The sequence below is a fragment of the Camelina sativa genome, chromosome 9, assembly GCF_030686135.1.
Source record: "Camelina sativa cultivar CO46 ecotype springtype chromosome 9, ASM3068613v1".
In the NCBI taxonomy this organism is placed as follows: Eukaryota; Viridiplantae; Streptophyta; class Magnoliopsida; order Brassicales; family Brassicaceae; genus Camelina; species Camelina sativa.
Window position 1 is genome coordinate 20,756,727 of NC_141888.1, and position 12,786 is coordinate 20,769,512.

General features: G+C 36.1%; 3 protein-coding genes across 5 annotated transcripts; 2 read left to right on the forward strand and 1 right to left on the reverse strand.

The window, feature by feature from the left end:
* The first annotated feature begins 342 nt into the window (after positions 1 to 342).
* LOC104711104 (kihadalactone A synthase LFS) lies at positions 343 to 3,152 on the forward strand. Of its 2 annotated transcripts, XM_010427779.2 has the most exons (11): positions 343 to 556; positions 664 to 859; positions 947 to 1,045; positions 1,122 to 1,173; positions 1,752 to 1,873; positions 1,971 to 2,068; positions 2,157 to 2,215; positions 2,372 to 2,428; positions 2,516 to 2,561; positions 2,713 to 2,792; positions 2,878 to 3,152. In XM_010427779.2, exons 1-11 carry the CDS (start codon positions 449 to 451, stop codon positions 2,951 to 2,953), a joined length of 993 nt encoding a protein of 330 aa, XP_010426081.1. In that variant the 5' UTR covers positions 343 to 448; the 3' UTR covers positions 2,954 to 3,152. The 2 variants fall into 2 exon arrangements, with proteins under 2 accessions (XP_010426081.1, XP_087323465.1); XM_087467339.1 differs by lacking the exon at positions 2,878 to 3,152 and having other exon boundaries at positions 386 to 556; positions 2,713 to 2,796.
* Positions 3,153 to 4,119: 967 nt separating this feature from the next.
* On the forward strand, positions 4,120 to 5,851 carry LOC104711103 (kihadalactone A synthase LFS). Of its 2 annotated transcripts, none has more exons than XM_010427777.3 (8): positions 4,120 to 4,321; positions 4,419 to 4,608; positions 4,720 to 4,818; positions 4,884 to 4,935; positions 5,133 to 5,254; positions 5,348 to 5,445; positions 5,527 to 5,585; positions 5,697 to 5,851. In XM_010427777.3, the coding sequence occupies exons 1-8, from the start codon at positions 4,205 to 4,207 to the stop codon at positions 5,755 to 5,757; spliced, it is 798 nt and encodes a 265-aa protein (XP_010426079.1). In that variant the 5' UTR covers positions 4,120 to 4,204; the 3' UTR covers positions 5,758 to 5,851. The 2 variants fall into 2 exon arrangements, with proteins under 2 accessions (XP_010426079.1, XP_010426080.1); XM_010427778.3 differs by having other exon boundaries at positions 4,896 to 4,935.
* Positions 5,852 to 8,700: 2,849 nt separating this feature from the next.
* Positions 8,701 to 11,923, reverse strand: LOC104711105 (U-box domain-containing protein 13). The gene is made up of 4 exons (XM_010427781.3): positions 11,293 to 11,923; positions 10,950 to 11,066; positions 10,266 to 10,709; positions 8,701 to 10,174 (listed from the first exon to the last, which is right to left on the reverse strand). The coding sequence occupies exons 1-4, from the start codon at positions 11,560 to 11,562 to the stop codon at positions 9,038 to 9,040; spliced, it is 1,968 nt and encodes a 655-aa protein (XP_010426083.2). The 5' UTR covers positions 11,563 to 11,923; the 3' UTR covers positions 8,701 to 9,037.
* Positions 11,924 to 12,786: the final 863 nt, after the last annotated feature.

Genomic DNA, 12,786 nt, shown 5'->3' on the forward strand with positions numbered 1-12,786 from the left:
ATTATTAGATGGAGATATTACATTATATAAGAGGAATACAATAGAGATTAGGAATCTATCATTTACACTTATATTTTTTACATATATACATTCTACAGATCCTTGTCCAGAAAGAAAAAAAATAGAAAACTAGTCCAAGGATCCCATTATGGTGTATATAACAATTAACAAATGGGATAGAGCGGTAACAACATGAGGTAGTTCGTACGTTAATAACATCTCCCTTTAGATTTTATGTATAAAAATTAAAAACATTTTAAAAATGTATAATAGGAAATTTAAAACGTGAAGTGTGACAAGCGGCTGTGGATCATACATTTAATTATGCAAGTAGACATCATCAGGGAATAGGATAGTAATACATATATGGTAGTAGGGAAAAAAAAAAAAAGCATTTCTCTTTCGATCGGTCTTTCCTATCCAAAGTAAGACAGAGAGTAATAGAGAGATGGAGAATAAAAATGAGGAAGAGCTCTCGATCATCAAAGTTTCTTCTCTTTGTTGCATAGATCTCGACAACTCTGACCTTCATCAATCAGCTGCTTTGCTCAAGAAGGTATGTTTCTATTTATATCGTTCTTAAAAAATAATTAGGTATGAAAACATTAATGTAGCTTCTATGAAGGAAAACACTGATTCGGTCACGAGTTATTCTTGTTCCAGGCATGTCTAGATTGTGGATTTTTCTACGTTGTAAATCACGGTATAAGTGAGGAGTTAAAGGAAGAGGCTTTCGAGCAGAGCAAAAAGTTCTTCGCACTTCCTTTCGAAGAGAAAATGAAAGTATTGAGAAATGAAAAGTATCGAGGCTATGCACCATTCCATGATTCTCTCTTAGACCCTAAAAATCAAGTTCGAGGTTTGTCTTATCAGCTTTCTCATGCATATTATTAGTCTAGACTTGTTGATATATCTCAACTCTTGGTGTAACTTTTATCGGTTTTAGGTGATGACAAAGAGGGTTTTACCATTGGAATGGAAGGTCCCAAAGATGGTCTGCATTGGGATAAGCCATTCTATGGCCCCAACAATTGGCCTAACCTTGGTTAGTTTTTGAATAACCAGAGTTTGTTAATTTAATGCTTTCTTCTTTGGAAAAACTTTCTGATACTTTTTGGTAGATGTTTTGCCCGGATGGCGAGAGACCATGGAGAAATATTATCAAGAAGCATTGTAAGTATCATGTTCTGTTTGTTTTCTATAGATTTTTTAAATAGAGAAATTAGGTGGGAAAATTTGTTAATACCCAATGGGGTTAATTGAATAATTTTAAGAAATTTAGATGAGCTGGAAACCAGGTGGAAAGTTTGATTTTAAAACAAGAGACCTAAACACAACTAGACTCTTTTTCTTTTCTTTTTCCAACGAATGTGACATCTCGATCTCGTCCACGTATAAACAAAGAATAATCCATGCATGTATATATAATTTTATAAGTGACTTCAGTTACTCTTGGTCAAATCTTAACTAGATTATAAGAAACTTGTCATGTGGGCGATATCGTTAGTTTACCACCTTAAGTTGTCACTGATCTCTTTTAAGTCTAATGTTGTTTTTGGGTCGCCTTGTCTAGTTGTCTTTAATCAAGTAAACATGTGAATTCAGTAATAACTGCATAATTCCTCCTTGTAAATATGCGTATTAGGGGGGCTATACACGTTGTGTGTGCAAGGTTAAAACCATAGTCATGAAAATAATTAAAAAATATATAACATTAAGCCAATTTTTTAAATAAGATTCTGAATGATCAGGAGGGTTTGTAAGTCTATAGCGAAAATAATGGCTTTGGCGCTCGACTTGGATGCGGATTACTTTGATACACCTGAGATGCTGGGCAATCCAATTGCTGATATGGTCTTGTTTCATTATGAAGGTGATGTGTTTACTTAATGGCATTAGCTTTTGAATGTCAATTATGATATACTGATCATCCTCAATAATTTTCTTAAATCTTTTGTTACTTTTTTTAGGCATGTCTGATCCCTCGAAAGGAATATATGCATGTGGAGCACATTCTGATTTCGGAATGATGTCTCTCTTAGCAACTGATGGTGTAATGGGACTTCAGGTATTTCACTGTTTTTGTTATTGTCCCATATAACGTTTTGATACTACCGGGTTAATTAGTTATGGAACTTGGTAATATCTACATGTAGATATGCAAAGATAAAGACGCGAAGTCGCAAAAGTGGGAATATATACCGTCGATTAAAGGGTATAATGATGAGATATTTGGTGTTTTTGTGTTGATGAAACTTTTTAAGTACTACATACACTAATTACTCCCATAACATATTTTCTGTTTAGTACGTTATATTTTTCTGTTCTGATAATCTGATAGAGTTATATGGTTTGTTTTGATCGTCTACAGAGCCTATATTGTGAATCTTGGTGATCTGCTTGAGCGTTGGAGTAACGGCTATTTCAAGTATATATGAGTTTTTGTTTCTTTGAGCTTAATTTAATTCCTAAGGCGTCCGCTATTTTCTTAGGCATGTTTTTTTATACCATATAGATCTACATTGCATCGGGTACTTGGAAATGGGCAAGATCGATACTCTGTAAGTCTCTTAGTAAAGTGGAAATTTTGTCAAGCACATGCGAAATGCCATTGATATCATTTCTCATAAATCTAGTTTCATAGAACATGGTCGCAAGTGAATTCGGAAAATTACATAACATATTTATTTAGCTAAAGTTTTCTTTTGACAGATTCCATTCTTCTTGAAACCGAGCCACGACTGTATAATAGAGTGTCTTCCTACCTGCCAGTCCGAATACAACAATCCCAAGTAAGTCTTGAACATCTTCCACCTCGTTCCATTAAGACCTCCGACCATTTTCTTAAAAATATTTATGGTTTTATTTAATGAACAGATTTCCAGCGATCAAATGTTCAACGTACATCTCCCAACGTTACAAAGCAGCACATGCGCACCTAAAAAAAGCCTAGGTGAAGTTTTTGGTCCATGCGGACTACCAGCCCCGGAAGTCCCACTTTATATGTAAATGCTTTGGTTTTTCGAGTTGGGTTCGTTGTCGAAAGTCTTTTGTGTTTGTTTTTTTCACCAAGGTTTATATCTATTTATTGGGGACCTATTGAATTTATAAATCACTTTGTTACCATGAATAAAAAATCACACTCACGCTTATATTCTTGCTTTCTAGCTAATTTGGTTCATGTTTTACTCGGCCTACTGTTTTATTTCAGAGTCTGTGACCCCGACGTAACAATAATGAGTAAATTATTACTACTAAAACCCACAAAATAGCCCGGTTTTAAGGTTTCACCTAAACCAAATCGACAATTTAAATCAACCCGATCGAACCACAAAATGGTGCTGTCGACCAACACCCTCTTTGATGTTGATTGACACCCACTCCCAAAACTGTCACTTCAGTTCGCTATGATACCAAATTGAAAGGATCCGACCCGTTTCAAATCAAATAAGTTATCTCATACTCACTAACCCCCTAACCACATTCAAATCAAACATCAGCAAACATATGAATTAAATAACCAAGAATTAACAAATAATCAATTAACAAGTATTAATTCCATAACAACTAAACCAATAGAACATTCCAACATAAACCAAAGAACTAACAATCCTAGACAACGTGATAAAGACTCAACTCTAGCAACCTACAGAAGTCAAACAACAATCAATTGAGCCTCTAGAACATCCTTTTCTTCATTGGCTTGATTTCACGATCACACTTTGCATTTACCTGCACAACAAACACAAATTGAGATGCATGAGTATTGTCATGAACACTCAGTAAGAAATACACGATTAATAAACAAATAATATCTATCTAAGAGAAAAAAAAAGCTCTAGAAATGAAAGTCAACTTATGAAAATTAATTAAACTGTTGTACTTACCAATAGATTAAAAAAAAGTTAGATGGAAGACATTGAATATAGCATTAGAAAAAGACTTGATCGACTCAAGATCTTCTACCAAATTAATAGAAAAAGACTCAACACTTGTTCACACCAAAAGCTATTATTAAAACACTTATTATATTGGTAGTATTATTGATGAGCACTCAATAGTATATATATATGAATTTTGATAATTTGTCCTCTTGATATTTTAAATTATGGAGCAAACATATTATATGAATTTATGGTAGTAGAATCTTGGAAAAGGCCATTTCTCCTTCTTATCCGATCCTGAAAGAGTCAACACATGAGAAATGAGAAAGATGGTGAACAAAACTCACGAAGAAGCTTCCATCATCAACGTTTCATCCCTTACTTGCATAGATCTCGCCAACCCTAACTTTCATCAATCAGCTGCTTCGCTTAAGCAGGCTTGTCTCTTCTTCTTTTCGTTTTCCCTCATGATAACTACGGTGTGACCTTTATAATTACTTATGTGTGGCTCGTTGTGAGTTATTCTTGTTCCAGGCATGTCTAGATTGTGGATTTTTCTATGTCACAAATCATGGTATAAGTGAGGAGTTGAGGGAGAATGCTTTCGCGCAAAGCAAGAAGTTCTTTGCTCTTCCTTTGGAGGAGAAGGTGAAAGTCTTGAGAAATGAAAAACATCAAGGCTATTCACCCGTCCTTAGTCAAATCGCCGAGAACCAAATCCACGGTTCGTGTGACCAGCTTTCACTTTCTTGATCAAAAACCTGTCACTTAATTGGTTGATCAAAAATATGTTTGTTAATATTTATCAATCTTGTGGTAACCTCATGGATTTTAGGGGATTACAAAGAAAGTTTTTTCATTGGAATCAAAGGCTCCATAGATGGTCTGCATTCGCATATACCATTTTGTCGCCCCAATATTTGGCCTAACTCTGGTTAGTGAACACTTTTTGTAAATTTAATGTTTTTTTCTTTGAATAAACTTTGATGTGTCTTGCAGATGTTTTGCCAGGATGGCGGGCTACCATGGAGAAGTATCATCAAGAAGCATTGTAAGTTTTTGTTTTCGTCTTCTAAATTATTGTTTCATGTTTGCTTCCTTACATAAATAACAAATAACTTTGAGGGTAGATTCAGTTTGACTGCAATACAGCCGTCCGTAATAAATATATGGATACTTTTTTGAAAATTAATGGACAATTAAGTTTTTCAAACCGTATACCTATGATGAAACCTTATGCATTTTCAGGAGGGTTTGTAAGGTTATTGCTAGAGTATTGGCATTGGCTCTCAACGTCGAAGAAGATTACTTTGATAAACCGGAAATGTTGGGAAATCCGCTTGCATTTATGCGTTTGATTCACTATGAAGGTGATGTATTGTGTTCATTACATTAAGCTTTATGCCAATTCTATATGTATACTCATCGCAAGTAATTCTCTTCCTTCTTCTATTACCTTTTAGGGGTGTCTGATCCCTCTAAAGGAATATATGGATGCGGGCCACATTCTGATTTCGGAATGATGACTCTCTTAGCAACCGATAATGTAATGGGCCTCCAGGTATTACACGAGTTTCACTAGTTATATAACTTTTGATATGACCAGGTTTTGGTTATAGAAATTGCTAATTTCTCATGGCAGATATGCAAGGATAAAGAAATGCAGCCTAGAAAGTGGGAATATGTACCACCGATTAAAGAGTAATATCAAAGAATTTTGTATTTTTGGATCCATGCTCTGTCTTTTTTTTTGTTTCCTATACTAACTCCCATAACAAATTTTGATTTTATATGGTTTGTTTTCCTCTACAGCGCATATATCGTGAATATTGGTGACTTGCTGGAGCGTTGGAGCAACGGCATTTTTAAGTAAATACTTGTTGTTTGGGCTAACTTTCTGATCCTTAATATGTTCCCTAGCTGACATTTATTTAGTAGTATTAAATGATATAATATGTTTGGTTTTATGGACTTGCAGTTAAAACTTTATCTAGATTCTTGGAAGCTGCATATGTTTTGATTAAAGAATAGAGGAAGGAAATGTTGATGTTTTTTTTTTTGGTTTTATGGGCTTGCAGTTAATTAGATTCAAACTATAGTTAATTAGATGCAAACAATAAAATACAGGTGTCAGATAAATAGTAAACCAAATATTATTTCCTTAGCAAAAGTTAGAAAAAAACCTTCTCATATTATATAAGAAGTATATCGATTAGCCCCTTGGCATATGATGTGACATAATCATATCTAACTTTAGAAAAATAAAATGTATATTTTAGATAGTCAACGTAGTATACAGGGTGACAAAACCAAATGGTCTTCAGAATCATCGGGTTCACCAAATTAAAGAATTAGCATAGTCAATTTCGTACTGCTAATCATATGATAATGTACAGCATGGAATACCTATGAGGAAAAGAACCACATGAACAGAGGGTTAAAGCGTTAGAATTTGTTGTGGTTTGTGTTAGTTGGTCCAAAATCAGTTTGATTGAGTGTTTCCACCATAACGTAGAATAAAATCAGTTGAATCAGAGACCAGTTGGATTAGGAAATTGCAAGGATGTTTTATACATGAGGATTGCCATTTAATCTTGCAAGAAATCCGCATTATCACAGGTCCTACCAGTTTGCTGCTGCCAACAACATTGATGGTTATGTACCTCCTGGTTATAATAAGTTGAGGACAACTTTGCTACAGAAAGAGAGAACTCATGTTGAAAAATTATTAGGGATACGGGTACTGCAGGGGTATATTAGTTTTATAGTATATAAAATATAAAAATATCCATAGATCACTCCAAACATCTGACACAATCGTCACTCCAGCAGGGATATGTTCTTGTAGGATCACTCCAACCATCTGACACAATCGTCAACCTTTTTTCTTTCCATGTTAGCTTTAGTGATTCTAATAACTTCTCAACATGAGTTCTCTCTTTCTGTAGCAAAGTTGTCCTCAACTTATTATAACCAGGAAGTACATAACCATCAATGTTGTTGGCAGCAGCAAACTGGTAGGACCTGTGATAATGCGGATTTCTTGCAAGATTAAATGGCAATCCTCCTGTGCAAAACATCCTTGCAATTTCCTGATCCAACTGGTCTTTGATTTCAATACCAAATGCTTTCTCCACAGGGAAGATGATAGACTTTCTTCTTTTAGAGCTAAAACTTGTTTCACAAGGTAAAGGAATCTCTCTAGCTCCACTCGCTTTTCTTCTTCTCAAAATCACCTTCCAACCCTTGCATCTTTTGTCTATCACTCTTAGCTACTGTCTGACAAGAAGTTATACCAGCGTTTTTTAATCCAAGCAGATGTGCTCTCACTCTCGAATAAGATCCCATCTTGATTTCATTACATATCTTAGACTTACACTTCCAAGTTTCTCCAGTTGTTCCTTGGTTCTGAATTTTAGTCACCCCATAATGGAGCTTCACCGTTCGATTAGATCCACTACCAATATCGACATTATCACTGTTTCTTGAGTAGGCATATATCAATAATCAACCTACATATAAATATTGTGAAAACCAAGTTGATAAACGTAAGTTACGTAACGTATAAACGAGTTGATAAAAAAGTTACGTAGACGAGTTGATAAACAAGTTACGTAAGTTGATAAACAAGTTTATAAACAAGTATAATCAACCTACGCTTATAAATATATAAGCAAACAATGTAAAATATATAAACGTAAGTTACGTAAACGTATCAACTACTATGTTTATCAGTTACTATGTTTATAAGTTTCGTTGTCTCGATCTATAAACACTGATTAAACAAAGAATTGAATTATATTAAGTTATTAAGAAGCTTGAGAGTTGAGACATACCTTTTGCAGAGCTAAACAGAGTTTGCGATGAACGATGTCGACGTGAAGTAAGAATGCAAAAAGATGAGCTATATAGAGCACTGATATCTGTAAACCCTAATTAGACAATATTTAAAAGGTTAATTTTCCTTTTCTTTTATAGACAATGGAAGAAAAAAAAGTTAAATTCCCTATTTTACAACAGAAACGTTTTTGATTAGAATCGTTGCCGTCCCCATAAACTGTTGCCGTCCCCGCCACGTGCGAGACGTCCCGGAGACGTTTCCATATCGTTTCTTTGCCGTCCCGTCGTCGTATCAGCATTGGTTGTGTGAAGACTAAACAATTGGTTGTGGCATACATGTCGCCAGTGCCGGCCCAGCAAAAAATGAGGCACAATACGTAAACATTTTTTTTAATGGATTTTATAAGATAAATTTTAAAAGTTAAAACAAAATCTTAAGAGCTCATAAAATAGAGGCCTATTTTTAGAATAATAGATAGATCAAGATTAAAATTTGAGACCAAATCTTAAATGTTTTGAAAAATGAAGCCTATATTTGCAATATAAATATTTAGTTGGGCCGAACTTTTTTATTAAAAATTTCAGAAAAATTAGAGACCTAATACGTTTGTATCATAGGAATGTGCGGCGGGCCGGGCCTGCATGTCACTTCTTTCGGAGAGAGTTAGCACATGATTTATGAAGAAAAAACTCACATGGCTCACAGCTGTAGAATGGATCATAATACACCGGATACGTACATGCTTCACAACATATGCTTTCGTCACGACCCATACGATCCTTGATAGCATCATGTTATGAGAATTGCTGAAATATTTAATTGTGTTATCATCAATTACCTCAAAGGGCTCAATTCCTTCGTTGGCTTCAGGTATTCCTTCAAGCTCTATTTTGTCCCACACCATCTCTCGTTGCACATCTTGAATGAACGACATAATGAGGACATTTTGAACAATAACCATAAACCTTATCCACCTTTCGGCGACAAACTCCAACAGAGATTTTGTATTGAAAACGAAAAAGCTCGTGGAAATGATTACAGACATAAAATGTTACAATGATACAAGTTGACGTGTATGTATGCATATTTGCTTCCTCTCCTGTGGACCGGATTGCTCCGTCCACACAAAGGTATCACCACAAAGTTAAAAAAAAAAAATAGATCGGAGGAGGAGGCCATCTTTCCTCTTCTGCATCTACAGTGAAGCATACCTCGAGGGAGGATCGAGTAGCGGAAAAAAGAAAAGTGAGAATAATAAACATACGTACGTAGAAGGGATGACCAGAGGACCAAAACAAAGAACAATCTTTTTTTAAGTATCAGTAGCTTCTGTAGTGGATGCTGGTTCAGCAGCTTCTTCGGTTTGTGACTGAGCCATTTCCTTCTGCTGTTCAGCGAGACGGCTGATGCGTTCAAGTAATTGTGCTGCTTTTCGTTTCCCTCTATCAGTCCCATTTTCAGCTAAATCTATCAATGGACCCATAAGGCCAAGTTTCTGTGCTTCGACTAGATGTTGTGGGTCTCCAGAACAGAGGTGGACTAGAACCGCAGCTGCGTTCTCTTTGTTTCTAGGCGAGCCAGTTCTAATAAACTGAACTAGACTCGGGACTGCATCAGAGGATCCTATGATTGCTTTCCCTTCGGGATGGCTAGAGAGAATCGCCAAAATTGCAAGCGCCTCGTCGACCATTCCGCTTCCGGGCTCTGTCAAGAGTCTAGTCAACGTGGGAATCACTCCTGCACGTATGGCTTTTCCTTTGTTTCCTTGGTATATGCAGAGGTTAAAGAGTGCAGTAGCGGCATCTTTCTTGCCTCTTTGTGTCCCTTCATTAAGCAAAACAACAAGTGGGGGAATCGCTCCCAAGGCACCGATAGTCACTTTGTTTTCGTCAATCACTGATAGACTGAAAAGTGTAGCCGCCGCATTCTCTCTGGCTTCCATGCTTCCTTTCTTGAGTACTTGAACTATACCAGGAATAGCTCCAGCAGAAACAATGGCTCCTTTGTTGTTCTCACATATGGAGAGGTTTAAAAGGGCTGTTACTGAATGTTCTTGGATACGAGAATCAGGAGTTGAGAGAAGGCCTACGAGAAGAGGTATGGCTCCAGCTTCGGCTATGGCCACGCGGTTGTCTGCATTTCGTTTTGCAAGAAGGCGGATTTCTCCAGCTGCAGACCGTTGGTCCTCGGGGTTTCCGTAAGCGAGTCTCCACATTAGATCTTCGATCTTGTTTGCTTCTGCTGGAGACGAGAATGACGATACTTTTCTAGGTCTGTAACTGCTTGGTGGCTTTGGAGGCTCAATATCGTTGGCCTCGCACCACTGAGCTATGAGACTACGGAGAACATAGTTTGGTGTGAGGGTTGTGCTTGTTAGCGCCTGCTGTGTTTTTGGACATGTTGAGTGTCCACCTTCTATCCACTTCTCAATGCAGGTGCGTTCGTAGGTCTATACATAGAGGAGAACATACTTCTATAGTTAAAATCTTAGAAGATCGCAGAGATAAATTTGAAGAAGCTGAAGTTGAAGTGAACTATACCTGCCCTGATGAAACAATAACTGGATCTCTCATCATTTCCAGCGATATCGGACAGCGGAAATCATCAGGAATCACGGGTATCTTCTGACTTGCGGCCGTAGAAGTTTGTCCATTACTTCTGCAGTTAACTTTCTGCTCCTCGTCGTTGCCATCCTCAGTCTGCACAAAATCCTTAATCAGCTTCAGAATCATTGCCATCTCCTCAATGTTTGCACCGACGTCTCCACCACTCGAAGCAACCATTTCATGCAGAGCCACTGATTCTTGAGCTAGGTCAGGAATCTCCATCAGATGTAACTTCTTTGCAACCCGCTCTAGGGCAGGCTGATAAGAATCTACATCACTACTTTTATTACACAGCAACTGAAGATCTTCATATAGTTCATCATCTGATACATCTACTCTTCCTTTGGCTCGCCTAAACTGGCTGAGAACCAGCTCAACCTGCAACACAACAAATACGCTATGAAATACGCAAACATGCGAATTTTTGAAACCCGCTAAAGTTCCAATCCAATACTAACTACAGTTGATTTTAATACACATCCTAAGATTCCCATGTAGTTTCCAAAATCCTGGCATCTCAGCTCATTTGTGTACCATGTAAATAAACTGATATCAAGAACTCTCATCCTACGTAGCTACTAGTCATCTTCAGAACTGATCAGAGAGACACTGGCATACCTGTTCTCTAACTTCATCAGAAATGTCGAGATCCTCATACGGAATCTGGCTCAAAGACTGTTCTAACTTAACAGACACCTCCAGCAATTTACTTGTCACTTGTTCCCTCTCCATGACCTACAAGAAACATCTCTCGTGTCAAATCTTCACTATCAGAACCACAAATTCTCAACAACTTCCACAGATCAAATCTTGATATCACTCAACACTACCATAAGCAACAAAAAACAAAGCACATGGCTCAGGCTCATTCAATGACAACACCAATTCGTCAAATCGCAGATCTAATCAAAACTAAATGCCAAAAAAAAAAAAAAAAAAATCGGAAACCACAAAGACGAACCAGATAAATCTTGCTCCCTTCGCTGCAGAATTTGAGATAATCCTTAGCAGAACTCATGGCTTCTTTCAAACCAACCAAATTCGCCAAAGTATCATCGCTGATCGGCTCGTTGCTCTCTCTAATTTCCTCAAACATAGGAACAAGCAGCTTCAACCTCCTCGCTAGATTATAACAAAGCTTCTTCACCGTAATCCTGTAATCTGAAATCGCCGCAATCTCGTTAACTACATCGATTAAGCTCTGCGCAGCAGTAGCTTTCTCTTCCTCCATTTTTATTGATTCTTTTTTTATTAAAAAAACTTCCGATTTACGGATCCGATCTAGTCTGTAAAGATTGGTGAAGCTTTTCTTCTTCTTCTTCTTCCAAAGAAGGTGGAGAGATCTTTCCCGTTTTGGAATCTAAGTGGAGAGATTCGAGCTTAAACGAAGAAGAGAACCATTTGCAGAAGTGCGAAAGAGAGAGATTTCTGAGAAAGAGAGCAGACAGAGAGAGAGAGAGAGAAGACGAGGACTTTTCCAAAACGACGTTGTTTAGCTGACGGCTTTTGGTTTATTTGCAAGTTGTGCGCTTCTCTCTCTCTCTCGGCTTAATCTCTTAAACCGGAGTTAAGGTTTCAGACCGGGATCGGTTAAGATTGTGTCTGTTTATTTCTTGTTATTAAGGGTCCGAATAGTAACCGCAGTTTGGTTGTGCGGGAAAAACGGAATTACAGTATGCTACGGTTCAACTACGGTACGTACGGGAGAAATATATTTGCAGGACAAGTGCGATTTGTACAAAATAGCAGTACATAATAATGTTTGATTGGTAAAAACAAAATTGCAGTTTTAGAATAAGCGGTACAAAATAATAAATTATTAATTGTTTTGTGCTAATGAAAAAATATTTCAAACCTTAAATACCAAAAATTATTTAACTATTACGTAGATATATTTTATGAAATACTAAAAAACATTATTTATAATTTATTAACATTTGTGCTATTTACACAAACATTTGTGCTATTTACAAAAAGATATATATAAATATATCTTTCCTATATATTTGATCTCTTAGAATAATATTTCTATTAAATTAGTAACAGTTTTGTAAATATTATTTAAAAATAAAAAAAAATATAACTAAGTTGGCTTTGTACACAAACTTTTATTATAATAAAATATTATATGCACTAATAATGAAATAAACTCTTATGGATTATTTTCCAAATTAAAGATTATGTGATTAGAATGTTATGATTAGTTAAATAATTGTATTTTTACCAATTATAAGCCTTAGATAGTATTTGGTTTGTGAATATTTATGTCTGGTGCAAAATATATATATTATACAGCTCAGTTTATATTGGTGGATATTTAAGTTTAGGAAAATGATGTTAAAGCCATTTCGTTGTCAAAAAAATGTACAGTATATTGAGGGTTAGAATTATTCTTTTTATAATATGTTTTTAACAAAAATTAGTACATCATAATATCACATATTTTCAATGTTTA

What these genes read in the sequence shown, in the direction of transcription:
- LOC104711103 (XM_010427777.3), top strand. Translation starts at nt 4,205, where the DNA reads ATGAGAAAGATGGTGAACAAAACTCACGAAGAAGCTTCCATCATCAAC. An exon ending in AAGTATCATCAAGAAGCATT is followed by an intron (nt 4,936 to 5,132) that starts GTAAGTTTTTGT and finishes ATGCATTTTCAG; the next exon opens with GAGGGTTTGTAAGGTTATTG. An exon ending in GCGTTTGATTCACTATGAAG is followed by an intron (nt 5,255 to 5,347) that starts GTGATGTATTGT and finishes ATTACCTTTTAG; the next exon opens with GGGTGTCTGATCCCTCTAAA.
- LOC104711105 (XM_010427781.3), bottom strand. Translation starts at nt 11,562, where the DNA reads ATGGAGGAAGAGAAAGCTACTGCTGCGCAGAGCTTAATCGATGTAGTT. An exon ending in AAGGGAGCAAGATTTATCTG is followed by an intron (nt 11,067 to 11,292) that starts GTTCGTCTTTGT and finishes TGTTTCTTGTAG; the next exon opens with GTCATGGAGAGGGAACAAGT. An exon ending in TTATTGTTTCATCAGGGCAG is followed by an intron (nt 10,175 to 10,265) that starts GTATAGTTCACT and finishes CTCTATGTATAG; the next exon opens with ACCTACGAACGCACCTGCAT.
- LOC104711104 (XM_010427779.2), top strand. Translation starts at nt 449, where the DNA reads ATGGAGAATAAAAATGAGGAAGAGCTCTCGATCATCAAAGTTTCTTCT. An exon ending in AAATATTATCAAGAAGCATT is followed by an intron (nt 1,174 to 1,751) that starts GTAAGTATCATG and finishes CTGAATGATCAG; the next exon opens with GAGGGTTTGTAAGTCTATAG. An exon ending in ATGGGCAAGATCGATACTCT is followed by an intron (nt 2,562 to 2,712) that starts GTAAGTCTCTTA and finishes TTCTTTTGACAG; the next exon opens with ATTCCATTCTTCTTGAAACC.